Here is a 26,884-nt window from a genome sequence, read left to right as displayed (position 1 = left end):
AGAGCTGTGTTATAACCTCCCTGCCTCCCATCCCCAGATAGAGCAGTGTTATAACCTACCTACCTCCCGTACCCCAGACAGAGCAGTGTTATTACCTCCCTAACTCCCGTCCCCCCAGATAGAGCAGTATTATAACCTCACTAACTCCCATCCCCCAGACAGAGCAGTGTTATAACCTCCCTACTTCCCGTCCCCCAGACAGAACAGTGTTATAACCTCCCTACCTCCCGTCCCCCAGACAGAGCAGTGTTATAACCTCCCTACCTCCTATCCCCAGACAGAGCAGTGTTATAACCTCCCTATCTCTCGTTCCTGGCAGAATGGGCTGTAAACTACACCGGTCCTATTCATTAATTAATGACCCTACCTGAAGGGGCTGGCTAGTGGCTCGTGGAGCTGTCTACAGGAAGACAGTCTGATGTGTTATAGTGGTGTATGGTGCTCTGTGTTGGGAGGAAGAAGAACAGGGGAGGAGAGGCAGAGGTAGTACACCAGATGAAAGGAGAGAGGACGCCCTCTTTCCTCTTCAGCACTCCTCTCTGACCATCAATCATCCAGGGCCATTGTGGTCCTGTCCAGGGTAGCCTGCAGCGCAACCACACAGCCCAGCCACCCAGCCAGGCAGGCAGAAGAGAGGAGAGGAGAGGAGAGAGGGGGCAAGGAGCTGTAGCCTTCAGGGAGAAAGGAAAGTGGAAAATAATGGCAGCCAGGGAACAGCCTTCTTCCTGTCCTCCTCTCCAGCCAGTGCTGCTGGGCTTAGGGGCAGCGCTGCTCTCCTTCTGCATCTCCACTGTATTCTCCCAGGTCCCAGACCCAGAGGTAAGAACGTGTTCGTTCATACACATCTTTGTCCACTGGTTGAGGCTCATCATCGGGTTACTGCTTACGGAGGTGTGGGTGTCTGTCACACTCGCTCCCTCCACTGTTTATAGGCTGGTTGCTTGTTTTCATGTGATTAATGAATGGGGCCTGTTCGCTATAGAGCTATAGTGTTGGGCGGCCCCTTAGACAATAGTCAATCTACATGTGTCGTAATGGGATACTTTGTGGTGGCGTTCTTCCTAGAGTAGCATGGCGAATACGGGCCGTTGCAGCATGCACAGACGTAGTGATAGCCATTTGCCGCCATTTGTATTTTCTAAAGCTGGGAGTGATGCTGTAAGCGGCGGAATCAAAAATGAAATACTGTGGCAGGTAGTTGAGAGCACCAAGGCAGAATATAGAAGGGAGCTAATGCATTGTTTTGAAATGTGAGACTCCATGTTATACCACATACAGGGTGTTGTACAAAACAAGCAACACAATTCCATGCTAGATCAGAGAATAAACATGAAAGTTCTAGAAATGTTCATCTTGATATAGTGACAACACATGTACTGTTATTGCTGATGGATGCCCAGACTGTTGATCGTGTGAACAATTTCTGTGTTGATATGCTGCACCAGCAGCGCCAGCAGCATTTGTAGTTTGTGGGCGTTAGTGATGAAATCCTCCGATGAGGCAGAGTAGCTTTAATATTCATGTAATTCCCTGACTTTGCTTCAATAGATCCAGAGTTTTCTCATAGTTTTCCCAAGGTGGTCGCTCCATGTATTTGTACTTATCGGTCTCTGATATTCAAATGTTGATTTCAGAAGATTTTGGTAGAGAGTTTAATAGAGAATAGGTGACAGATCCAGTAGGAAAAGCTGATTCATTAATAAATATAATGAGCCATTTAAAAAAATATTATTGATTGTAATGAAATTGGAATTTGGTGAACAAGGTCAATCATAACCCACTGTGCACAGATGTCATTTCAGCATCTAGTTTTGATTTACATTTGGTTAAGTTGTCAACTAACGTGAATTCACTGTGAAACCAACAAAAAATGTCACCATGTCATTGGATTTAGGTAAAAAATTGGGTGAAAAAAAGACTAAATTCCCTTACGTTGATAACTTTTTTCTAATCCAATTAGTTTTCCATGTTGATTCAATGTTTTGTTCTTAATGTTTTGTGTACTCAGTGTATTTTCATTCACTTAGGGGGTAGATTTCATTATGTTCCGAGAGGGATCTAAATAATGGGAAATCTTAGAGGACAATTATTATCATTTAGATAATAACAAAGAAAGAGAACCAGCATGCACATGACACCTCTCCCAAATGATTTGAATTACAATACCCATGTGATGTATACTCGCTTGAAGAATGGCATCCGGTTCAGTTTGAATATTCTCTCATGTACACTCTTAGAAAAAAGGGTTCCAAAGGGGTTCTTTGCGGAGGGATAGGGTTATTCTACCAAGAACCGTTTTGATCAGAAGAACCCTTTTTGGAAGACAAGGGTTTTTTGTAAGGCAAAGGGTTCTACCTAAAACCTTTAACATCATAATAACTATTTTTGGAAGAAAGGGTTCTTTGATGATTCTTTAGAAGAGAAGAAGAATGATTTAGAAGGCATGAAGGGTTATACATAGAACCATATATAATATTTCCCAGCATGCTCTATTGCAGGGAGATTTTCAGAATTGTTTGTTTTACTGTAATATCTGTGTTTTTGCATGTACAGTACATTGATTGGTTGATTGATGAATTGTATAATTTCATCTGTTAGTAATTGGATTTATTGCACCAGTTACTGAGATGGTTGTTCCAGTTTAGATGATTGAGGTACTCAGTATTCAACTCCCCTACCCTGGCAGTCATTCTGAATGGGTGGATTCCAATAGGAATTACACATCACTTTATAAGCCAGTATAATGTGACTTGTAGGCCTGATGTGGCCTGTAAACCAGGAGATTCCTAACACTACTGTGTTAGGGTAAAACTAGGCCATCAAAGAAAGGCCTTATGATGTACAGTTTGTAATATATTGTTATAACTAATTACATTTTTAAGGCTAACAAGGTTGGTGGAACCGTTCACAGAGGGTTCTAGGAAGAAACCTCCTAAGATAAAAGGGTTCTCGGTAGAACCCTTCATAGAGGATACTGGGGATTCTTTGAAGAACCCTACATAGAGGGTTCTAGATAGAACCCTCTGCAAAGGTTCTACCCAGCACCAAAAAGGGTTCCCCAATGGGGACAAACCAAAGAACCCTGTATGGTTCTACTTAGAAAAAAATATGCTAAGAGTGTGTTCATTTTATGGCATAAAGTCAGAATTATCTCAACTAAGCCTTTCCTGAATCAGGTTTGACATCGAAAATTCGACAACCATAGCAACTGCAAGCTGCAGCCAGAGTCAACTCTCCCACTGGATCTGAGTTGTCTCAATATGTTTACCTAAGCTATCTGGCTCATCTACTAATCACACCACATCAAATAGGAGAGCGAGAAAGACATTTTAGCATTACATAATCATGTTGAAATACTATGAATTCACTACTTTGAATTAAGGGCAGCAGAGTTACAATCTGTTTCCCCCCCTAAAGTGGCATTACACTCTGGAGTAAAGTCATGTCAAGCTACAAACAATTTTCATCAAAAATCCATTATTAATTTTTGTTTTGGCAACAGGCTGATGGCCTTGGCAGATAGAACACACACTCATACGGTACACTGCTGATATTTGGAGATTGGCTGAGAAGTCAGACAAGGTTAGGCCCATGACATCTCGTTAACATGCTGACTCACCAAAGCCAATCAGCTCTAACACGCAGCTTCCAACTGAGGCCAAACACTCAGCCCTGTAAGACCCTGGCTGAGTGTGAAATGGAACCCTATTCCCTGTACAACGCCCTAGGGCCCTGGTCAAAAGTAATACACTACGTAGGAAATAGATAGGCTTTGGTCAAAGGTAGTGCACTGTATTATGGGGAATCGGGTGCCATTTCGGACGCACCCCTGTCTGTCACACTGAGATGAGAGACAACATGGCAATAATACTGAGAAAAATTACAACATAACAATTCAAAGAATTACAATTCTCTTACAAAATATAATTTCCTACATATGATTTTATTTGTTGGTCAATCCACCAATGACTAAACAACACATCTACATAAATAACAATGGCTTCAAGATGTACAGAAATCTATGTTTTGATAATGTCATAGTTGTACATTGTTCCCATCCTGTTTATTGACTGTTAGATTACATTTCACCCAAAGGAGGCTGGTGAGGGTAGGAGAAAGGAGGCTGGTGAGGGGAGGATGACTCATAATAATTAATGGAATGGAGTGAATGAATTGAATGGTATCAAGCCCATGGAAACCAGGTGTTTGATGTGTTTGAGACCATTCCATTCATTCTGTTCCAGCAATTAATATGAGCCTGTCCTCTCCATATAAAGTGCTACCAGCCACCACTGAAATTTGCACCGTTGGTCAAATGCACGACTGTAATATTCCATCCTGGTCATTATTGGAAAAGCCCAGCTACTTCACTACCTCCCTGTCAAGTTTAATCCCAAAAAAGTTTTTTGCTGAAAGGATATTATTCTTCCTTTAATTATTATTTTTTATTTCACGTTTATTAAACCAAGTTGGCCAGTTAAGAACAAGTTCTCATTTACAACTGCGACCTGGCCAAGATAAAGCAACGCAGTGCGACAAAAACAACAACACAAAGTCAGACATGGAATAAACAAACGTACAGTCAATAACACAATGGAAAAAAGCATATATACAGTGTGTGCAAATGGCGTGAGGAGGTAAGGCAATAAATAGGCCATAGTAGCGAAGTAATTACAATTTAGCAAATGAACACCAGAGTGATAAATGTGCAGCTGATGATGTGCAAGTAGAAATACTGGTATGGAAAAGAGCAGAAAAGTAAATAAAAACAATATTGGGATGAGGTAGGTAGATTGGATGGGCTATTTACAGATGGGCTGTGTACAGCTGCAGCGATCGGTTAGCTGCTCAGATAGCTGATGCTTAAAGCTAGTGAGGGAGATATAAGTCTCCAACTTCAACGATTTTTGCAATTCGTTACAGTCATTGGCAGCAGAGAACTGGAAGGAAAGGCAGCCAAAGGAGGTGTTGGCTTTGGGGATGACCAGTGAGATATATCTGCTGGAGCGCGTGCTACGGGTGGTTGTTGTTATGGTGTCCAGTGAGCTGAGATAAGGCAGATCTTTACCTAGCAAAGACTTATAGATGACCTGGAGCCAGTGGGTCTGGCGGCGAATATGTAGTGAGGGCCAGCCGACGAGAGCATACAGGTTGCAGTGGTGGGTGGTATATTGGGCTTTGGTGACAAAACGGATGGCGCTGTGATAGAATGCATCCAGCTTGCTGAGTAGAGTGTTGGAGGCTATTTTGTAAATGACATCGCCGAAGTCGAGGATCGGTAGGATAGTCAGTTTTACGAAAGTATGTTTGGCAGCGTGAATGAAGGAAGCTTTGTTGCGAAAAAGGAAGCGGATTCTAGATTTTATTTTAGATTGGAGATGTTTAATATGAGTCTGGTAGGAGAGTTTACAGTCTAACCAGACACCTAGGTATTTGTAGTTGTCTACATATTCTAAGTCAGAACCATCCAGAGTAGTGATGCTAGACGGGCGGGCAGGTGTGGGCAGTGATCGGTTGAAAAGCATGCATTTAGTTTTACAAGCGTTTAAGAGCAGTTGGAGGCCATGGAATGAGTGTTGTATGGCATTGAAGCTTGTTTGGAGGTTTGTTAACACAGTGTCCAAGGAAGGGCCAGATGTATACAGAATGGTGTCGTCTGCGTAGAGGTGGATCAGGGAATCACCTGCAGTGTCACGCCCTGGCCTTAGTATTCTTTGTTTTCTTTATTATTTTAGTTAGGTCAGGGTGTGACATGGGGAATGTTTGTGTTTTGTCTCGTCTTGGGTGGTTATATGGTAAAGGGGGTGTTGGGTTTAGTGTATGGGGTTGTGTTTAGTGAATGTGTCTAGGTATGTCTATGGTTGCCTGAGTGGTTCTCAATCAGAGACAGCTGTCTTTCATTTGTCTCTGATTGGGAGCCATATTTTAGGCAGCCATAGGCATTATGCGTTTGTGGGTAATTGTCTATGTAGAACGTTTGTAGCTTTTGTATTGCACTTACGTTTGTAGCTTCACGGTCGTTTGTTGTTTAGTTTTGTTTTAAGTGTTCGTTTCGTGTTTCACTCATCTCTAATAAAAGATAATGTATTTTTCACACGCTGCGCCTTGGTCCACTCATTATCCTCAAGACGATCGTGACATGCAGCAAGAGCAACATCATTGATATATACAGAGAAAAGAGTCGGCCCGACAATTGAACCCTGTGGTACCTCCATAGAGACTGTCAGAGGTCGGGACAACAGGCCCTCCAATTTGATACACTGAACTCTATCTGAGAAGTAGTTGGTGAACCAGGCGAGAGAGTCATTTGAGAAACCAAGGCTGTTGAGTATGCCGATAAGATTACGGTGATTGACAGAGTCAAAAGCCCTGGCCAGGTCGATAAAGACGGCTGCACAGTACTGTCTTTTATCGATGGCGGTTATGATATCATTTAGGACCTTGAGCGTGGCTGAGGTGCACCCGTGACCAGCTCGGAAACCGGATTGAACAGCGGAGAAGGTACGGTGGGATTCGAAATGGTCAGTGATATGTTTGTTAACTTGGCTTTCAAAGACTGTAGAAAGGCAGGGCAGGATGGATATACAGTGGGGAGAACAAGTATTTGATACACTGCCGATTTTGCAGGTTTTCCTACTTACAAAGCATGTAGAGGTCTGTAATTTTTATCATAGGTACACTTCAACTGTGAGAGACGGAATCTAAAACAAAAATCCAGAAAATCACATTGTATGATTTTTAAGTAATTAATTAGCATTTTATTGCATGACATAAGTATTTGATCACCTACCAACCAGTAAGAATTCCGGCTCTCACAGACCTGTTAGTTTTTCTTTAAGAAGCTCTCCTGTTCTCCACTCATTACCTGTATTAACTGCACCTGTTTGAACTCGTTACCTGTATAAAAAACACCTGTCCACACACTCAATCAAACAGACTCCAACCTCTCCACAATGGCCAAGACCAGAGAGCTGTATAAGGACATCAGGGATAAATTGTAGACCTGTACAAGGCTGGGATGGGCTACAGGACAATAGGCAAGCAGCTTGGTGAGAAGGCAACAACTGTTGGCGCAATTATTAGAAAATGGAAGAAGTTCAAGATGACGGTCAATCACCCTCGGTCTGGGGCTCCATGCAAGATCTCACCTCGTGGGGCATCAATGATCATGAGGAAGGTGAGTTATCAGCCCAGAACTACACGGCAGGACCTGGTCAATGACCTGAAGAGAGCTGGGACCACAGTCTCAAAGAAAACCATTAGTAACACACTACACCGTCATGGATTAAAATCCTGCAGCGCACGCAAGGTCCACCTGCTCAAGCCAGCGCATGTCCAGGCCCGTCTGAAGTTTGCCAATGACCATCTGGATGATCCAGAGGAGGAATGGGAGCAGGTCATGTGGTCTGATGAGACAAAAATAGAGCTTTTTGGTCTAAACTCCACTCGCCGTGTTTGGAGGAAGAAGAAGGATGAGTACAACCCCAAGAACACCATCCCAACCGTGAAGCATGGAGGTAGAAACATCATTCTTTGGGGATGCTTTTCTGCAAAGGGTACAGGATGACTGCACCGTATTGAGGGGAGGATGGATGGGGCCATGTATCGCGAGATCTTGGCCAGCAACCTCCTTCCCTCAGTAAGAGCATTGAAGATGGGTCGTGGCTGGGTCTTCCAGCATGACAACGACCCGAAACACACAGCCAGGGCAACTAAGGAGTGGCGCCGTAAGAAGCATCTCAAGGTCCTGGAGTGGCCTAGCCAGTCTCCAGACCTGAACCCAATAGAAAATCTTTGGAGGGAGCTGAAAGTCCGTATAGCCCCGCGACAGCCCCGAAACCTGAAGGATCTGGAGAAGATCTGTATGGAGGAGTGGGCCAAAATCCCTGCTGCAGTGTGTGCAAACCTGGTCAAGAACTACAGGAAACGTATGATCTCTGTAATTGCAAACAAAGGTTTCTGTACCAAATATTAAGATCTGCTTTTCTGATGTATCAAATACTTATGTCATGCAATAAAATGCAAATTAATTACTTAAAAATCATACAATGTGATTTTCTGGATTTTTGTTTTAAATTCCGTCTCTCATAGTTGAAGTGTACCCATGATAGAAATTACAGACCTCTACATGCTTTGTAAGTAGGAAAACCTGCAAAATCGGCAGTGTATCAAATACTTGTTCTCCCCACTGTAAGTCTATAACAGTTTTGGTCTAGAGTGTCACCCCCTTTGAAGAGGGGGATGACCGCGGCAGCTTTCCTATCTTTAGGGATCTCGGACGATACGAAAGAGAGGTTGAACAGGCTGGTAATAGGGGTTGCAACAATGGCGGCGGATAATTTTAGAAAGAGAGTGTCCAGATTATCAAGACCAGCTGATTTGTACGGGTCCAGGTTTTGCAGCTCTTTCAGAACATGTGCTATCTGGATTTGGGTGAAGGAGAACCTGGGGAGGCTTGGGCAAGTAGCTGCGGGGGGTGCGGAGCTGTTGGTCGGGATTGGGGTAGCCAGGAGGAAAGCATGGCCAGCCGTAGAGAAATACTTATTGAAATTCTCGATTATTATGGCTTTATCGGTGGTGACAGTGCTTCCTATCCTCAGTGCAGTGGGCAGCTGGGAGGAGGTGCTCTTATGAATGTTTCTAATATTGCGCTCTGAATTTTTTTTAAACTATGTAATTTTTCACATGAAAGTCCCATTTGCTTGACAGTCATCTGAAGTAAGTGTTTTGGCTTTATCCCAGATGTATTGTTCCATAAACCGTCTTCCCATTTCAGTGTGAGATTAGATTATTTACAACGGCAGAAAACATAATAAGTGTCCGTGTCCTGACCCATCATGTATTGATCAGTAGACATGAACTTTGGGGCTAGATTAAACCAATGATTTGTATACACACTAGTTGACTGATAGGGGGCGCTGTGTTGAAACCACCGTGCCTCGATCTTGGCACTCCCCCACCATTGTAAAAAAATATTTTGGAAAAAATAGAACTGCATTTATTAATGTATGCATTCGTTTTTGCCACATTTATTGTAGGGGGTGCGTACTGGCGGCAGAGAAGTTAGGCGCAGGAGAGCAAAAAAACTGATTTACAACGGTGCAGTTTAATAAACAAAACCACTGTAAACAGAACAATAAATCAATGGGTAAACAAAACCCGTTACACACCAGCATAACGTTGTAACGTCCTGACCAGAGTTATTATGTGTTTTGCTTGTTTAGTGTTGGTCAGGACGTGAGCTGGGTGGGAATTCTATGTTGTGTGTCTAGTTTGTCTGTTTCTGTGTCCAGCCTAATATGGTTCTCAATCAGAGGCAGCTGGTAATCGTTGTCCCTGATTGAGAATCATATATAGGAGGCTTGTTTTGTGTTGGGATTTTGTGGGTGGTTGTTTCCTGTCTCTGTGTTTGTGTTCTGCACCAGATAGGACTGTCTCGGCTTTCACGTTTGTTATTTTGTTATTTGTTAATGTTCACTGTTTATCTTCTTATTAAACATGTTGAACAATAACCGCGCTGCATTTTGGTCCTCTCCTTCATCCCAGGAAGAAAGCCGTTACAAACGTGCAAAAGCACTACAAATAAACAATTCCGGACAAGGACATAGGGGGAACAGAGGGTTAAATACACAACATGTAATGATGGGATTGAAACCAGGTGTGTGGGAAGACAAGACAAAACAAATGAAAAATGAAAGGTGGATCGACGATGGCTAGAAGACCGGTGACGTCGACCGCCGAACGCCGCCTGAACAAGGAGAGAGACCGACTTCAGCAGAAGTTGTGACAGTACCACCCCCTTGACGCCCAGCTCCCGCAGCGCGCCGACACCGGCCTCGGGGACGACCCAGAGAGCGAGGCGCAGGGCGATCCGCTGGGCGATCCGGACGAAGACAGGTGGAACTCCTGCAGCATTGAAGGGTCCAACACGTCCTCGACCGGAACCCAGCACCTTTCCTCCGGACCGTACCCCTACCACTCCACGAGATACTGAAGGCCCCTCGCCCGACGCCTCGATTCCAGTATGGAGCGAACGGAGCACGCCGGGGCCCCCTCGGTGTCCAGAGGGGGCGGAGGGGAACCTCCCGCACCTCAGACTCCTGGAGCGGACCAGCCACCACTGGCCTGAGGAGAGACACATGGAACGAAGGGTTAATACGGTAATCTGGGGGAAGCTGTAACCTATAACAAACCTTGTTCACTCTCCTCAGGACTTTAAATGGCTCCACAAACCGCGAACCCAGCGTCCGGCAGGGCAGGCAGAGGGGCAGGTTTCAGGTCGAGAGCCAGACCCGGTCCCCCGGTGCGAACACCGGGGCCTCACTGCGGCTTCCCATGTCTCCTCCGCGCGCCTGAACCAGTCGTCCACCGCAGGAGCCTCGTACCCCAGTACGCACTGGAAGGGAGAGAGGTGGGGAGAGAAGTTAGTGGAGGAGTGGCGAAGCGAGTTCTGTGCCATCTCGGCCCAGAGCACGAACGCCGCCCACTCCCCCGGCCGGTCCTGGCAATAAGACCACAGAAACCTGCCCACATCCTGGTTTACTCTCTCCACTTGCCCATTACTCTCGGGGTGAAACCAACCAACAAGGCCTCTGCAGTCTGTAGAGCCGTAGGGAGACCGGGCAGAGGGAGGAGACGACAGGACTTAGAGAACCGATCGACAACGACCAGGATTGCGGTGTTACCCGGTGAGGGGGGAAGATCGGTAAGAAAATCCACTGACAGGTGCGACCAAGGCCGTTGTGGAACGGGTAAGGGGTGTAGCTTCCCTCTGGGCAGGTGCCTAGGATCCTTACACTTGTCATGACGTTGGCCCGGGGGTAGGTTTATGACAGTCATAAATACCTCTTCCTCCCTTTTTTCCCTCTCTCTACCCTACTGATGTGAAATTTGAAAACCCCTTGGTTAACATAGAGATTCTGGGAACATCAGAAGGTGGGGGGAAATGAACTATATTCTGGTAATCCGACCAATTGAACATATGCGGTGGTACTTAATGTATATTATGTCAGTTCGGTTGTCATCTGGGAAATTCTCATCAATGATAGGATGACATAAACTCTACAGTGGAAAGTCTGCACATTGTAGTTATTGGAGTCACATGGAATTGTTGTTCAATTTAAATGTTTGAATATAAAATTATTGGTGAAGAGATTAAATGTAATTTTAGCTTCCAAATGAGAGATTTGGGTTTTCATAAGGTTAGGGCTCTGCTCAATCAGTGGCCCGCCCCTGTGAAGTATAAACTTTTCAGACACACCCTTCTTGCTCCACTATATAAAGCCTTGACGAAAATGTAACCTCCTGTTCCAAGTACGTGAGGTCTGCAGCCTCTACGTTAAAAGGACTAGCATGTCAACTACAGAACTAAGCCAACATCAGTGTGAGCTTTGGTTGCGAATGGTATGAACTTTGAACTCTTATTCACTACAGAAGTGATCAAGAACCCGATGGTCACTCTGATAAAGCTTCAGAGTTCCTCTGTGGAGATGGGAGAACCTTCCATAAGGACAACCATCTCTGCAGCACTCCACCAATCAGGCCTTTATGGTAGAGTGCCCAGACAGAAGCCATGAGAAATAAGATTCTCTAGTCTGATTTCACTAAGATTGAACTCTTTGGCCTGAATGCCATGTGTCACGTCTGGAGGAAACCTGGCACAATCCCTACAGTTAAGTATGCTGGTGGCAGCATCATGATGTGGGGATGTTTTTCAGCAGAAGTTACTGGGAGATGAATCAGGATCAAGGGAAAGATGAGCAGGCCAAAGTACAGATCCTTGATGAAACCCTGCTCCTTAGCTCTCAGGACCTCAAACTGGGGCGAAGGTTCACCTTCCAACAGGACAACGACCCTAAGCACACAGCCAAGACAACGTAGGAGTGTCTTCGGAACAAGTCTCTGAATATTCTTGAGTGGTCCAGCCAGAGCCCGGTCTTGAACCCGATCGAACATCTCTGGAGAGACCTTAAAATATCCGTGCAACGAAGCTCCCCATCCAACCTGACAGATCTTGAGAGGATCTGCAGAGAAGAATGGGAGAAACTCCCCAAATACAGGTGTGCCAAGCTATAGCGTCGTACCCAAGAAGACTCGAAGCTGTAATCGCTGCCAAAGGTGCTTCAACAAAGTACTGAGTAAAGGGTCTGAATATTTATATATATTTTTTATTTTTTTGCACAAATTTCTAAAATTCTGTTTTTGCTTTGTCATTTTGGGGTATTGTGTGTAGATTGATGAGTAAAACAACTATTTAATCCATTTCAGAATAAGGTTGTAATGTAACAAAATGTTGAAAAGGTAAAGGGGTCTTAATACTTTCCAAAAGCACTGTACATAATGGGATGTAACCCATCGCTTGTTGTTCAATTAAACCAAGCATGTCAATACTGGAGCACCAGGAAGAATACCTCATTGACTGTGTTGTGGTAGAGGAATGAGACCCGTAGTGTGAGTGTGTGTGTGCGTGTATATGTTGTAGGGTAAGTGTGATGGCTCACATTGCCCGCAGAACACCATGCAGCACGGTATAGATTTCCAACACCTTCCTGAATGAACTGCAATCACAGCATACAGTTCTTTTCATAACCGCTATTCACATAAAGGGATAGTTCACACAAATTCACACAAGTTCACACAATACACATTTGTTTGCTTGTAAGCAGTCTATGAACATGCTTTGGTTGTATTTCTCTGGCACTGTTTGTTTGTTAGACTGGTTACAGGGTATAAACTAAACCAACATGTAATTTTGTAGTTTGGGTGAACTATCCTTTTAACAAACATTTCAGACACTACAGATCATTTAAGGCTCATCAACAGGGCTTTGAATTAATCATAATGACTGTATTAATAAAACAGCATAACCTCTGTAGCCTAATTGTGATGGACTAGATCTAAGAGGGGTTGGCATATCTTTCTTGATTCATGTCTGTCTGCTAGCGCTGAATTTCCCCATTTTCTCAAGACCTATCTGAAATAAAAACAAGTGTTGAAATGTGAATACTCAGACTAACACTATAACCTTCAACACTTTAGAGACTCTTTTTAGTCAGCAAAAAACATGCTTCCTGTAACGATTGTTCTCCTCCTCGTCTGAGGAGGAGCATGGATCGGACCAAAACGCAGCTTGTGTGGAATACATAATGAATTTATTTAAACAAGACGAACACGAAGCACACTTGAGAAATTACAAAACAATAAACGACGTAGACCGACCTGAACATGAGAACCTACAGAACACGAAGAACGCACGAACAGGAACAGACTAGACAAACGAAACAGTCCCGTGTGGTACATACACTGACACGGAAGACAATCACCCACAAACAAACGGTGTGAACAGCCTACCTTAATATGGTTCTCAATCAGAGGAAACGTCAAACACCTGCCCCTGATTGAGAACCATATAAGGCTAAATAACAATGAACCTAAACATAGAAACAAATAACATAGACTGCCCACCCAGCTCACGTCCTGACCAACTTACAGTTTTTTTTGATTGCTTAAGCACGATTTTCAAAACAGGGCCGTGTTTTCAAAACACTACACACAATTAGCACAACCACACACCCAATTAGCAAAACACTACAGATCCTTTGCAAAATTAAACACTCTTGTAAAAACTATACACTTCTTTTTAAAAACCACACTTTGTTACCATATGAAACACACACGTTTCACATTACTATACTCTGTTTGCACGAGTTACACTCTGCTGTGATAAACCTAAAACACTTTTAGCACTTCTACTTCCCTATGATTAGAGTAGGCTACTATCAACAAAGTACAAATATAATGTAAATTCACCAAACACTACACAAGACCAATGTTGCAGACTGAAGAAACTAATTTATTTCTCAACACGCCCAAAATGTTGACATGGAGATTCATAATACTGTAACCAAACATCACTTTACGTATTGTAAGTTCAAAAAAATATATAAAAAAATAACTAGACATTGTCTCTTCGCCTAGCTGGATCTGGCCAGAGAATTTCATCAACATCGCAGGCAATGTTGTCATTAGCAAGACACCTTGGAAAGAAACGTCTTGAATGACGAATCCGTCCTTGCATTGCTGCTACCTCCATCTAGTCACAGGCCTCCTCCATGGCTTGAGGGGTACCTCAGCCTGGAGACGGAGATCATATACCTTCCACCGCCATGCCGAGAAAAACTCTTCTATAGGGTTGAGGAATGGAGAGTATGGTGGAAGATATAGGACGGTGAAATGTGGATGTTGCTGAAACCAGTTCTGAACCAGAGCAGAGCGGTGGAAAGACACATTGTCCCAGACAACAATGTATTGCATATGATCGATTTGATTTGCTGCTGTTATGTTGTGCAATTGGTATGAGTGCTGTGTTGTAAGGGCCCATATGGGCATGGCGGTGGAGGACCCCATTCTGTGTAATGGCTGCACAGAGTGTTATATTACCCCCACGTTGCCCTGGGACATTGACTATAGCCCTGTGGCCAATGATGTTTCTTCCCCTCCTTCGTGTTCTCGTCAGGTTGAACCCAGCCTCATCTACGTAAATGAACTCATGCTGGATCTCCTCTCCATCCATTCGTAAAACTCTCTGAAAAACAGTGTCAGGCAAAATTGTGTAGTCAGTGTAGATCTAGTATACATATTACAGTACAGTAAAAGATTATGAGACAGTATGCAAGATCACACTGCTAAAGTGAATACATACCTCTGCATAATCATGACGCAGTCGTTTCACCCTTTTGGGAATTGCACTCGAAAGGCACTCGATAAATTTGCTTCATTTGAATATGTTTTTTTTTTAGGATGCGTGCCAGTGTTGATGTTGAGACCTGATGGATATCGTTGAAAATGGCGTGGTTATTGACAATGTTAGCTTGGAGCTGCTTGAGTGTTATAGCATTATTGGCCAAAACCATGTTTACTATCTCCCTCTCTTGCTGTTCTGTGAACATAGGAGGCAGTATACAATAGTACAGTAATTTCACAGGAAAAGGTAACAGAAGTGCTGATAGTGCATAGAATACAGTACTGTAAGCAGTTACTGAAACCGTGCAGATGTTTTTGATATGATGATATTTTTACAATACCTATTTTCCAGTCGAAATGTTCTCATCACACTTGCCACTGTATATCGACTTAGATTTGGCTGTACTCGCAGTCCAGCCTCCCTCAGCGTCAGGCCGTGGTTGACAACGTGGTCAACCAGTGTTGCGCGGATCTCATTTGTCAGATTCGGTCCTCTTTGAGCACCTTCTTGTCTTCCTCTTCCTCCCCTTCCTCCTCCTCCTCATTCTCCTCGTTCTCCTCCTCGTCCTCCTCGTTCTCCTCGTCCTCCTCGTCCTCCTCGTCCTCCTCGTCCTCCTCGTCCTCCTCGTCCTCCTCGTCTTACTCTTTCTCTGACTCTTTCCATTGTGCTTGAAGACCGATGAACTCACCTGCTGCTTTTTATAGTGCTTATACACCTGATTGGTGTGTCTACAATTAAGCAAACGAGTGTTTGCACACCTGATGACTGTGTTGAACCAATTGGTTGGACGGTGTGGTAATTTGACAGTCAGTGCTTTGGTATTGCAAGGACGTGACTTCATGATAGATTTTTGTGTGTAATGTATGTTAAGTGTGTTTAGTGTTTTGCAAATCACTGTGTGTAGAGTTTTGCAACAAGTGTGAGGTTGACAATGTGCTTATAGTTGTGCAAATATGGGCTGATGTTTTGCTTCTTGAGTGTAAGGTTTTGCTAATAGTGTACTACTTTTAATTTTAGTGTGTAAGCAATCCAAAAAAACTGTAACAAAGCTAAACAAAGGACAATAAGGTCAGGAACGTGACACTTCCAATCATATTAGATCAATATCTCAAAAACAATATCTTAAGATTGTTGTCACACTAAAGAAGGAGCATGTTCAGTTTAAAAGTGCCCTTTTCCTCTCCACCGAACAAACAGTGTTTGGATCCCTCTAATTAGGGAGAGAGTGTTTTCTTCCATTCACTTCCATTCACTCTTTGTGCCAAGATGTGTGATTCATTCTCCTCCATCAGTGCCATTCACACAGTGAGGCAATTATTTTGTTTTCATTGTGTTCTTACAGTATTTCTCAGCATTCGGTAGCTTTCCAGGGCCTTATTTCCAACTTGAGTTTTCTGCAAAAGTTGGGTTAAGTCAACATAATATAACAAATTGGTGGGAAAAAATGACTTAATCCAGATTCTAGTGTTCGAAGTGATTGGGCATGACACGACAAACATAATGTTGTTCTTTATCTATTGTTGCTTGTTGTTCAATGCTCTTGTTTTTTTTTTCTTTCATTTTTCTTATTCAGATAGTCATCTTTCTATTTCTGTGAAAGGTGGTTGAGATTCAACCCATTGTTCTCCATTTTTGAAGCAATTTGTGAGGCAGAGTAGATTTATTTTAGTCTTGTGCTGGTAGCTCTCACAAGTGGCCTAAGGTTGATTGAGATATTCAGAATATGAAGGGGTCATGAGGGGTCACACCAGACTGGCATGTTCCACATTCTGCATGATCTACTAAATCCTCTTTTTATTCCAAGCCTATCTTCCCTGTTGTTTTCTCCCTAAACACACAGTGACATAAACTTCCCACTGGGCACAGACGTCAATTCAATGTCTATTCCATGTTGGTTCAACATCATTTCATCGAAAATTCAACCAGTGTGTGCCCAATGGGTTGTCTTTTCCAATTCTGTATTTCCTCCAGTTGTCTTTCCGCCATGTCTCTTCAGAAACTGAAAGGAAGCGAAAACAATTTTTCTCTCAATCAGATTGATATTTGCTTCCATTGCGGTATTTTTCCAATTTGCATTAGACTAATTTATATGAAGATTCTCAAACTGCATCGTGATTTGAAGAGTACCTGTCTAGATTACACAATAAGTAACTAATGCAAATGTTGACTCTTTTTCCTCAGCTTTTACCGACAGATCCCCCAAAGAAGCCAGACCCAGTCACTTCAGAAACAGTCGTGTTCTGGGGACTGCGGTTATGGCAGGTTATTGGCATCTTCTCTATGTTTATTCTAGCAGTCAGTAAGTATTTCTCCAAACCTGTCATAATCGTGTGCCAGACTCATTCAAGATGATTTATGAGATCAGAATATTCACACACATTCACTTAAGTATCTATCAATCTCACATCAATTCTCCCTTCCAATTCTATTTACATAAATCACATTAATACAATTCATGTCACGCCCTGGCCTTAGTTATCTTTGTTCTCTTTATTATTTTGGTTAGGTCAGGGTGTGACGAGAGTGGTTTGTGTGTTTTTGTCTCGTCTAGGGTGTTTGTACTGTCTAGGTTTTTTTTTGTAGATTTATGGGGTTGTGTTCATTATAGGTGTTTATGTAAGTCTATGGTTGCCTAGATTGGTTCTCAATTAGAGGCAGGTGTTTATCGTTGTCTCTGATTGGGAACCATATTTAGGCAGCCATGTTCTTTGGGTATTTCTCCAGAGCCCTGTACGCCCTGTTGCTGCTCCCCGCACCAACCTTTGAGGTGTGTGTCCTTCGCCCGGTACCACCAGTTCCGGCACCACGCACGAAGCCTCCTGTGCGTCTCCAGAGCCCTGTATGCCCTGTTGCTGCTCCCTGCACCAACCTTTGAGGTGTGTGTCCTTCGCCCGGTACCACCAGTTCCGGTACCACGCACCAGGTCTACTGTGCGCCTCAGCAGGCCAGAGTCTGCCGCCTGCGCTGCCCGTCTGCCCAGCGCCGCCTGCGCAGCCCGTCTTCCCAGCGCCGTCTGAGCTGTCCGTCTGCCCAGAGCCGTCTGAGCTGTCCGTCTGCCCGGAGCCGCCCCTCAGTCCGGAGCCGCCCCTCAGTCCGGAGCCGCCCCTCAGTCCGGAGCCGCCCCTCAGTCCGGAGCCGCTCCTCAGTCCGGAGCCGCCCCTCAGTCCGGAGCTGCCCCTCCGTCCAGTGGCGCCCTCTAGGATGGTCTTCAGTCCAGGACTCGCTGTAAGGGTCCTCGCTCCAGAGGCGCCACCAAAGCGGGCAATGACTATGGAAGAGTGGGGTCTACGTCCCGCACCCGAGCCGCCGCCATGAATGAGGCCCACCCGGACCCTCCCCTTTAGATTAGGTTTTTGCGGCCGGAGTCCGCACCTTTGGGGGGGTACTGTCACGCCCTGGCCTTAGTTATCTTTGTTCTCTTTATTATTTTGGTTAGGTCAGGGTGTGACGAGGGTGGTTTGTGTGTTTTTGTCTCGTCTAGGGTGTTTGTACTGTCTAGGTTTTTTTTTGTAGATTTATGGGGTTGTGTTCATTATAGGTGTTTATGTAAGTCTATGGTTGCCTAGATTGGTTCTCAATTAGAGGCAGGTGTTTATCGTTGTCTCTGATTGGGAACCATATTTAGGCAGCCATGTTCTTTGGGTATTTTGTGGGTGATTGTTTCCTGTGTCAGTGTTTGTGCCACACGGGACTGTTTCGGTTTGTTCACGTTTATTGTTTTTGTATATGTGTTCATGTTCAGTTTTTCCCTATTAAAACATGGGCACCTACCACGCTGCGTATTGGTCCGATCCTTTCTACACCTCTTCAGAGGAAGAAGAGGACGACAGTCGTTACAATTCATGTATAAATCAGTCAGTTAGTCAGTTAGTTAGTTAGTCAGTCAGTAGTCAGTTAGCTAGTTAGTCAGTCAGCCTTCTAGTTAGTCAGCCAGTTAGCTAGTCCATTAGTTAGCCCATCAGTTAGTTAGTAAGTTAGTTAGTCAGTCAGTCAGCCAGTCAATCATTTAGTCATTCAGTCAGTTAGTTAGTCAGCCAGTTAGTTAGTCCATCAGTTAGTTAGGCAGTTAGTTAGTCCATCAGTTAGTCAATGTCAGTCAGTTAGTCAGTTAATCAGTTAGTCAGTCAATTAGTCAGTCAGTTGGTCAGTTAGATAGTTAGTCAGTCAGCAAGTTAGTTAGTCAGCCAGTTAGTCAGTTAGTCAGTCAGTCAGTAAGTTAGTCAGTCAGTCAGTCAATCATTTAGTCAGTCAGTCAGCCAGTTAGTCCGTCAGTTAGTCAATGTCGGTCAGTCAGTCGGTCAGTCAGTCGGTTAGTCAGTCAGTCAGCCAGTCAGTCAATTAGTCAGTTAGTCAGTTAGTTAGTCAGTCTGCAGTTAGTTAGTCAGTTAGACGGTCAGTCAGTGAATTAGTCAGTCAGTCAGTCAGTCAATCATTCAGTCAGTCAGTCAGTTAGTCAGTTAGTCAGTTAGTCAGTCAGTCAGTTAGTTAGTCAGTCTGCAGTTAGTTAGTCAGTCAGACAGTCAGTCAGTCAGTCAGTCAGTTAGTCAGTTAGTTAGTCAGTCTGCAGTTAGTTAGTCAGTCAGACAGTCAGTCAGTGAATTAGTCAGTCAGTCAGTCAATCATTCAGTCAGTTAGTCAGTCAGTCAGTCAATTAGTCAGTTAGTTAGTCAGTCATTTAGTCAGCCAGTCAGTCAGTCAGTCGGTTAGTCAGTCAGTCAGCCAGTCATTTAGTCAGTCAGTCAGTCAGTCAGTCAGTCAGTTAGTTAGCCAGTCAGTCAATTAGTCAGTCAGTCAGTCAGTTAGTCAGTCAGTCAATTAAGCCACAATGCCACAGCTCAGCTACAGTGGGTATCATAAGTATCCACACCCCTTTTCACATTTTGTTGCATTACAAAGTGGGATTGAAAAATTAAATGATAGGGGTTGAATGATTTTCTAAGGACTACTCTTTCCTCTGTCCCCCATACGAACAACTTGTTGAAAGCCGCATGAAGAAAGGCATTGAAAGTTAAAAGATGGGTAACAATAACAAATAACACATTGAATATACTCCTGCTTCCTGTTTACAAACAAAAGCTCAAACAGGAAGTACCTGTGATGCGCTCCATAGAGAAATGGTCCTCCAAAGCGGAGGCTATGCTGCAGGACTGCTTTGCTAGCGCTGACTGGAATTTGTTCTGGGACTCCGTCGATAGCGTCGACGAGCTAACCACCTCCAGCTTCATCAGCAAATGTATCGCCAATGTTGTCCTCACAGTAAAGGTTCACTGCTTCCCCAATCAAAAGCCCTGGATTAACACAGAGGCATGCGATAAGTTTAAGGACAGAACTACTGCACACAGGGCTATCTCAGCCAACCCAGAGGCTATGGCTGAGGACACGAACGCGTACAAGAAGTCCCACTACGACCTCTGCAGAGCCATCAAACAGGCAGAAGGACAATATAGGAACAAGGTGGAATCTGATTACACCGGCTCCAACACTCGACGGATGTGGCAAGGGCTACAGTCAATTACGGATTACAAAGGAAGACCTAGCCGTGATCTTCCCAACAATGTTTCTCTACCAGACGAACTCAATACATTTTATGCACGCTTCAACAAAAAACAACACCAAGCCTCTTCTCCCTCAGAAGGCTGCAACTATTTGGCATGGCCCCAAAGATCCTCAGGTAGTTTATATATTTTATCTTTAACTTTGCATTGTTGGAAAAGGACCCGTAAGTCAGCATTTCACTTTTCGTCTACACCTGTTGTTACAAAGCATTTCATTTGATTTGAAGTTACAGTTTTGAATCTGCTTGAAAATCTATAGAAAGACTTGAAAATTGCTGTCTAGCCATGATCCCCAACACCCAACACCAAGCTTGAAGAATTATTTCAAGAATAATGGGCAAATATTGCACAACTCACAGAAGTAATTAGCTGCCAAAGGTGTTTTGAACTTATCTAATTAAGGTATATTAGTGTTTTATATTTCATTCATCTAAGAGAAATGTTCGAATTTTTCTTCCACTTTGACATTACAGAATATTTTGTGTAGATCATTGTCCAAAAATGACATTTAAATCCACTTTAATCCCACTTAGTAACACAAAATGTGATGAAATCCAAGGGGGTTGAATACTTATGATAGGCACTGTATTTGGCTTCATCGTCCAACTAGTTTGCATACTGAACAGATATGATGCATGGAGAGGCGAATGTGTAATTTGTTGTTTTTATTGTGAGATGCAGGGCTTTAGACCTTAGCCAAGTAAAACTGAACTCCATGATGTACTTTACATCAACAGAGTTGAGCAGCAACTAGTGTGGGAGGACTGGAGCTCCTACATCACATAAAAGTTTGTATAAAAAACAATGGATTTCGGGCCCCCCGAGTGACGCAGTGGTGTGTGCCACTAGAGATTCTGGGTTCGAGTCCAAGCTCTGTCACAGCTGGCTGCCACCGGGAGACCCATGGAGCGGCGCAAAATTGGCCCAGTGTCGTCCGGGTTAGGGGAGGGTTTGGCCGGCAGGGATGTCCTTGTCCCATCGGGTACTAGCGACTCCTGTGGCGGGTTGGGCTCAGTACACACTGACACGGTCGCCAGGTGTACGCTGTTTCCTACGACACATTGGTGCGGGTTAAATGGGCATTGTGTCAAGAAGCAGTGCGGCTTGGTTGGGTTGTGTTTCGGAGGGTGCACGGCTCTCGACCTTCGCCTCTCCTGAGTCCATATGGGAGTTGCAGCGATGAGACAAGACTGTAACTACCTATTGGATACCATGAAATTGGGGAGAAAAGGGGTAAAAGTTATTATATATATTTTTTAATACTATGGATTTCAGCACCCAAAGAACAGTACTCAATTACACGGGACAATGTGTGGAGTTGAGTTATACTTGGCTAAAGAGACGTTGGTCTCAAGGGGACTCTGCTAAAATAAAGGTTAAATAAATATCATGGTCCTGTAATATTATATGCGCTGAATTGTCATGATGGTTATTATGAGGGAGAGTTCCAAATGGTAATGGCATTGTCTGTTTGTGATTGGTTTATCAAACCACATGATGCATGGTTCAATAAGGGGTGATAATCCATCAGACATCTATACAGTAATAATTTACCATGTCATGACAGAGCCCAAATCAACAAAAAAGGAAAATAGTCTGATAACAGCAGATAATGAAGTGTCACTTATACAGTTATATAATAGCTGTAATGTGACACAGTTGAGTAGTGTCTAATTCAAAACGTCTTCAGATGTACTTCAGAAACACATAACATTCCACATAGGAAATACTATTATATTTTATCTTTCTCTCTTTGTCTCCCTCTTTCTCCATTTGTAAGTCATAACCCTATGCTGCATCTTCAAATGCCGTATCCCCAGGACGAAGAAGGAGATTGAGGCGCGACATGCTCAGAGAGTAGCAGCTAAGGATTACGCCAACACACTGGAGACAGTGCCTCCTCTCAACGAGCTCACAGAGATCCCAGGAGGTAAGTAGGCTAAAGCTCCTCTCAGAATCTCCCCAAGAATACTATGGTGCACATTATAGAAAATACCTTCTGCCCATGACAAAAGTCCCAAGGAGTTAGTTGTGGTGTACATTTTAGGACATCCCTACTACTCTCTATGACAAAGTCCCTAGGAGGCAGGTGCGGTGTACATTTTAGGACATCCCTTCTCCTTGTGACAAATGTCCCTACTCTCTTTGAACTACATTATAACTTTACAAATGGAAAAAAAGTCACACACTCCTCTCTCCTTGGTGAAATAAATCCACAGCAAGGAGAAAATTAAGTGCGAGGTGTGCATCCTTTGTTTACTTACACTACTCTAAGAACTACTCTGACAGGCAACTGCTGAGCGAGTTATGGATGCTATTAATGAAATACCACCTGCTAGGCCTGTTTATACAGTAGGAGAATCATAGCTGTTTGACTTGGCACACTAACGAGACTGGGCCCCTGACAGCTTTTGTATTAATTAATTTGATGTTTCTCTCAGATATCATATTATGCTAATGGTCATCACTTCCAATCATTCGAAGCTAAGATATGTTTTCTCTCATTTCCGACGGATAACAAGCAGCACGAAATCACACACCTCTGTCTGAATCTCTCTGGATGCAAATGGTGTTTTGAATTAGTTTAATGTGCCATATTTTCCCTGTCCTATCTGACTGAAGATGTAGATGGAGTCAACATAGACTAAGTCTTGGAGATACAAACACACTCTGGATGAATGAATACAGGATATTCAAAGTTTCATTGACTTTACATTAAAGCTTTTTCCTCTAGGTCAGAGGCTGTCTCCTTTGCGACTGTTCTAACTTTCATGCCTTCCCTTTGCCTTCTTCCTCCCTCAATCCTTCATCTTCCAACCCTATCCCTTCCATTTTACCTGTACCCTTCCTCTCCGAACCCTGTCTTTCCTCCTCTCTTCCTTGTGTTCCTCTCTCTCTTCCTCTTTCTCTTCATCCTCCCTCTTTTCCTCCTCATCCTCCCTGTCCTCCTCTTCCTACTCTCTATCCTCACACTTGTCTTCCATTCTATCCTCCCTCTCTTCCTCCCCCTCATCCTTCAACATCTCTTCCTCTTCATCCTGTCCCTCCAGCGCTCCTGGACACTGCATCCCTCCCGACGGTCTCTGAGCAGGTCCAGGCTCGCAGCGCCAGCAGCAGCCAGCTCCCAGTGGTGAGAGAGGAGGAGGAGCTCACTGGCCCCCTCACTCAGCCTGAGACTGGATGACTTTCCTCCCTCCTTCTCCTCCTTCTGGTCCCCCTCACTCAGCCTGAGACTGGATGACTTTCCTCCCTCCTCCTCCTTCTAGTCCCCCTCACTCAACCAGAGACTGGATGACTTTCCTCCCTCCTCCTCCTTCTAGTCCCCCTCACTCAGCCTGAGACTGGATGACTTTCCTCCCTCCTTCTGGTCCCCCTCACTCAGCCTGAGACTGGATGACTTTCCTCCCTCCTTCTGGTCCCCCTCACTCAGCCTGAGACTGGATGACTTTCCTCCCTCCTTCTGGTCCCCCTCACTCAGCCTGAGACTGGATGACTTTCCTCCCTCCTTCTCCTCCTTCTGGTACCCCTCACTCAGCCTAAGACTGGAGGACTTTCCTCCCTCCTCCTCCTCCTAGTCCCCCTCACTCAGCCTGAGACTGGAAAACTTTCCTCCCTTCTCCTCCTTCTAGTCCCCCTCACTCAGCCGGAGACTGGATGACTTTCCTCCCTCCTCCTCCTCCTAGTCCCCCTCACTCAGCCTGAGACTGGATTACTTTCCTCCCTCCTCCTCCTCCTAGTCCCCGTCACTCAGCCGGAGACTGGATGACTTTCCTCCCTCCTCCTCCTCCTAGTCCCCCTCACTCAGCCTGAGACTGGATGACTTTCCTCCCTCCTTCACCTCCTTCTGGTCCCCCTCACTCAGCCTGAGACTGGATGACTTTCCTCCCTCCTTCTGGTCCCCCTCACTCAGCCTGAGACTGGATTACGTCCATCCCTCCGTTTCCTATTTCTTATTATTTCTTCTCAACTTCCCTCTCTCCACATTCCTATTTATGTTCTGACAAAATGGGCAATCCACTAGAGGGAATATTGGAGAATGCAGCTCAGCATTCAGTAATTCACAAAAAAGGAATGAATAGCTGAATAGAATAGTTCATTGAGTAGCTCAGCGTTGGTCATTACTTCCCAGAAAGAATGACTTGGAGATTGTTGAGAATATTGCCTGCTGAAGAGTTACAATTGTAGGTGTTAAGTACTTAAAATGGGTTTCACTATTTCCTCATCTGCTCTTTGTTGATATACTCATCCTTGTCGATCACACATTGATTGTACATTGGACACAGAACTGCAAGTTCAGTATCTGGTAGCCAAATGTGGATTATGAAAAAATGTAGATTAATCTTTAAGGCTTCTGTCAGTGATGTTGCATGTCTATGCTTGTCATTTGTTGTTTTTCCTTCTCTTCCTCTGACTCAATCTGTAAGCTTGGCTTTGAATAAATATAGCTTCCCTTTCATGCAAGCTTATACAGTAACACCCGTGATAACCAACCCTGGTCCTGGAGAGCTACAAGGTACTCAGGCTTTTTCTCAACCTAGAACCAACAATGTCTTAATTGTTAGTCGAATCGCATGTTTTAGTGTCGAAAAAATGCCTGCACACCGTGTGTAGATCATCCAGGTCTAAGGTTGGTAGCCACTGACAAACTGTACTTGTTGTGTTACCTTTGTCTTGTTTCTGCACATGCCTTCTGTCCTCTCCAAGTATCACACAGGTTTACATGGGTATACATGGGTCTAAAATACATGTAAATATATAATGCACAATATCAGTACTATACCACAATATCGGTATTATTATTTTTTACAATAACATGAACAAAATTATGCTTTTTGGGGACTGACTCTGTATTTGGATTGCTACCATAATGAACGTGTCAGTCAGAGACAAGCTTAATCCATGAGAGAAATCATAATCTACATGAAAGAGAACAGCTGTATATTATAATGCAGCATAAGGGGATACTGGATCTAATATGCAGTTATTTACGCAGCAAAACCTCTGCAGTGAACATATAAGTGGTTAACCATGTGCTGCGAGAGAGAGAGAGAAAGGCTGTGTGGCAATTATAAATGGAAAGGATTAACAGATATGGTTTATAATCGTGGAGACTCATGAACCCCACACAGCTCTATTTGTTTACCCCGGGATTCATCCAAACCTAACCTTTAAGAATCCATTCTTGGCATTGACCGCAATGTTGAACCAAATAATAGTCTTCATCTTCAATTCATCTAGGCTCCGATTCCGACCTGATTTAATCGCGCGTAAATGGAACGTTGTTCCCTTTGTATGCACTTTTCTCTCTATGCGTATTCTGACCTTGAATTTGAGCATGAGAATAGCATGCTATTTACCCGCTATTCATTCGGGGTGGAGAATTAAGAAATGAAGGTGTGGCGGTGGTGTGTCTACAGATAAGCCGTATTCTGACATTGATTTAATTCCCTCATAATTCCACCACATATAGTAAGGAAACCATGACTAAGGTTGAGCGAACCTGCCGGTATCACGTGGGAAAAGCATCTACGTTCTTATTGAAATAACAGCATTCTCTATGCACTGTAATGTATACATTGATAAGAGCTATTGATATGAGCTAGGTAAATTAGTAATCCGGTTGGAGAAGGGGATTGTAAATACATAGCAATTGTTTTAAATGATTATTCCTTATGATCCCTGGAGATGAATGCGAAACCAACCATATGGAAGCAAACTGAATATCGGTTCACAACGAATGGAACGTTGTCATACAGTTCCATAATTAGTGAAAATTAGGGTAGATTTACAGGACCACCCCTATTGTATACTTCTTTCCAACTTCCAATATTTAATGGATTGAACTTGAATATGACAACTTTCAGGATGAATCATAGCACTGTATTTTGAACCCATCAATATATGTTGTGCATAAAGGCTCTCCAAACATATTTCTTTAATGATTCATACATACAGTACTTCCCTAACCCTAAAATGAGCCTAAATAATCTACAAAATCAGAGTATTTTTACATCTACCAGTTGGTGCTGAAACGGAAACTAATATGCATATATTTAGATGGATTACTTTCATTGATCCCTATTTTCTTAACCCGTTCTATCAATGTATTCTAATCTGTCGATAGAATTCTAATTAGAGGTACACCATATTTAAAGGGATGGTTTAAGATGACAACCGTATTGAATGAAAAGGCCACGACAAAATATGTTGCCCAGCAAGTGGGAGAGTTTTCAGAGGTTGAATTACATTTATTCAGGGGCCCAAGGGAACCCCGCCTTCAAAGCCCGTTACGCACCTGCACAAGGTAAGTCTGAATACCAACTACTGTGAGTAGGAAAGGCGAGCGTAAGAAAGGCATAATTTCCTAAATTGGAATCGGCCCCTACAGCAAAGAGTCTGTGGTAATACTGACATCCCTTCCTTCTCAAAAAGTTTTACTGCACACTTTACCTGCATGACCTAAATCAGTTGGGAACATTGGCTATTGGACCTATACTCTTAGAAATTAAGGTGCTATCTAGAACCTAAAAGTGTTGTTTGGCTGTCCCAATAGGAGAACCCTTTGAAATACCTTTGTTGGTTCCTG

The 26,884-nt window shown here is 43.7% G+C and overlaps 1 protein-coding gene across 1 annotated transcript; it reads left to right on the top strand.

Moving 5' to 3' along the window:
- Window positions 1-468: 468 nt before the first annotated feature.
- On the top strand, window positions 469-24,754 carry LOC139550566 (transmembrane inner ear expressed protein-like). The gene is made up of 4 exons (XM_071361522.1): window positions 469-819; window positions 16,925-17,042; window positions 22,079-22,228; window positions 23,349-24,754. The coding sequence occupies exons 1-4, from the start codon at window positions 700-702 to the stop codon at window positions 23,480-23,482; spliced, it is 522 nt and encodes a 173-aa protein (XP_071217623.1). The 5' UTR covers window positions 469-699; the 3' UTR covers window positions 23,483-24,754.
- Window positions 24,755-26,884: the final 2,130 nt, after the last annotated feature.

Source organism: Salvelinus alpinus, chromosome 23 (assembly GCF_045679555.1).
Source record: "Salvelinus alpinus chromosome 23, SLU_Salpinus.1, whole genome shotgun sequence".
Classification (NCBI taxonomy): Eukaryota; Metazoa; Chordata; class Actinopteri; order Salmoniformes; family Salmonidae; genus Salvelinus; species Salvelinus alpinus.
This window is presented reverse-complemented; position numbering and strand designations above follow the sequence as displayed.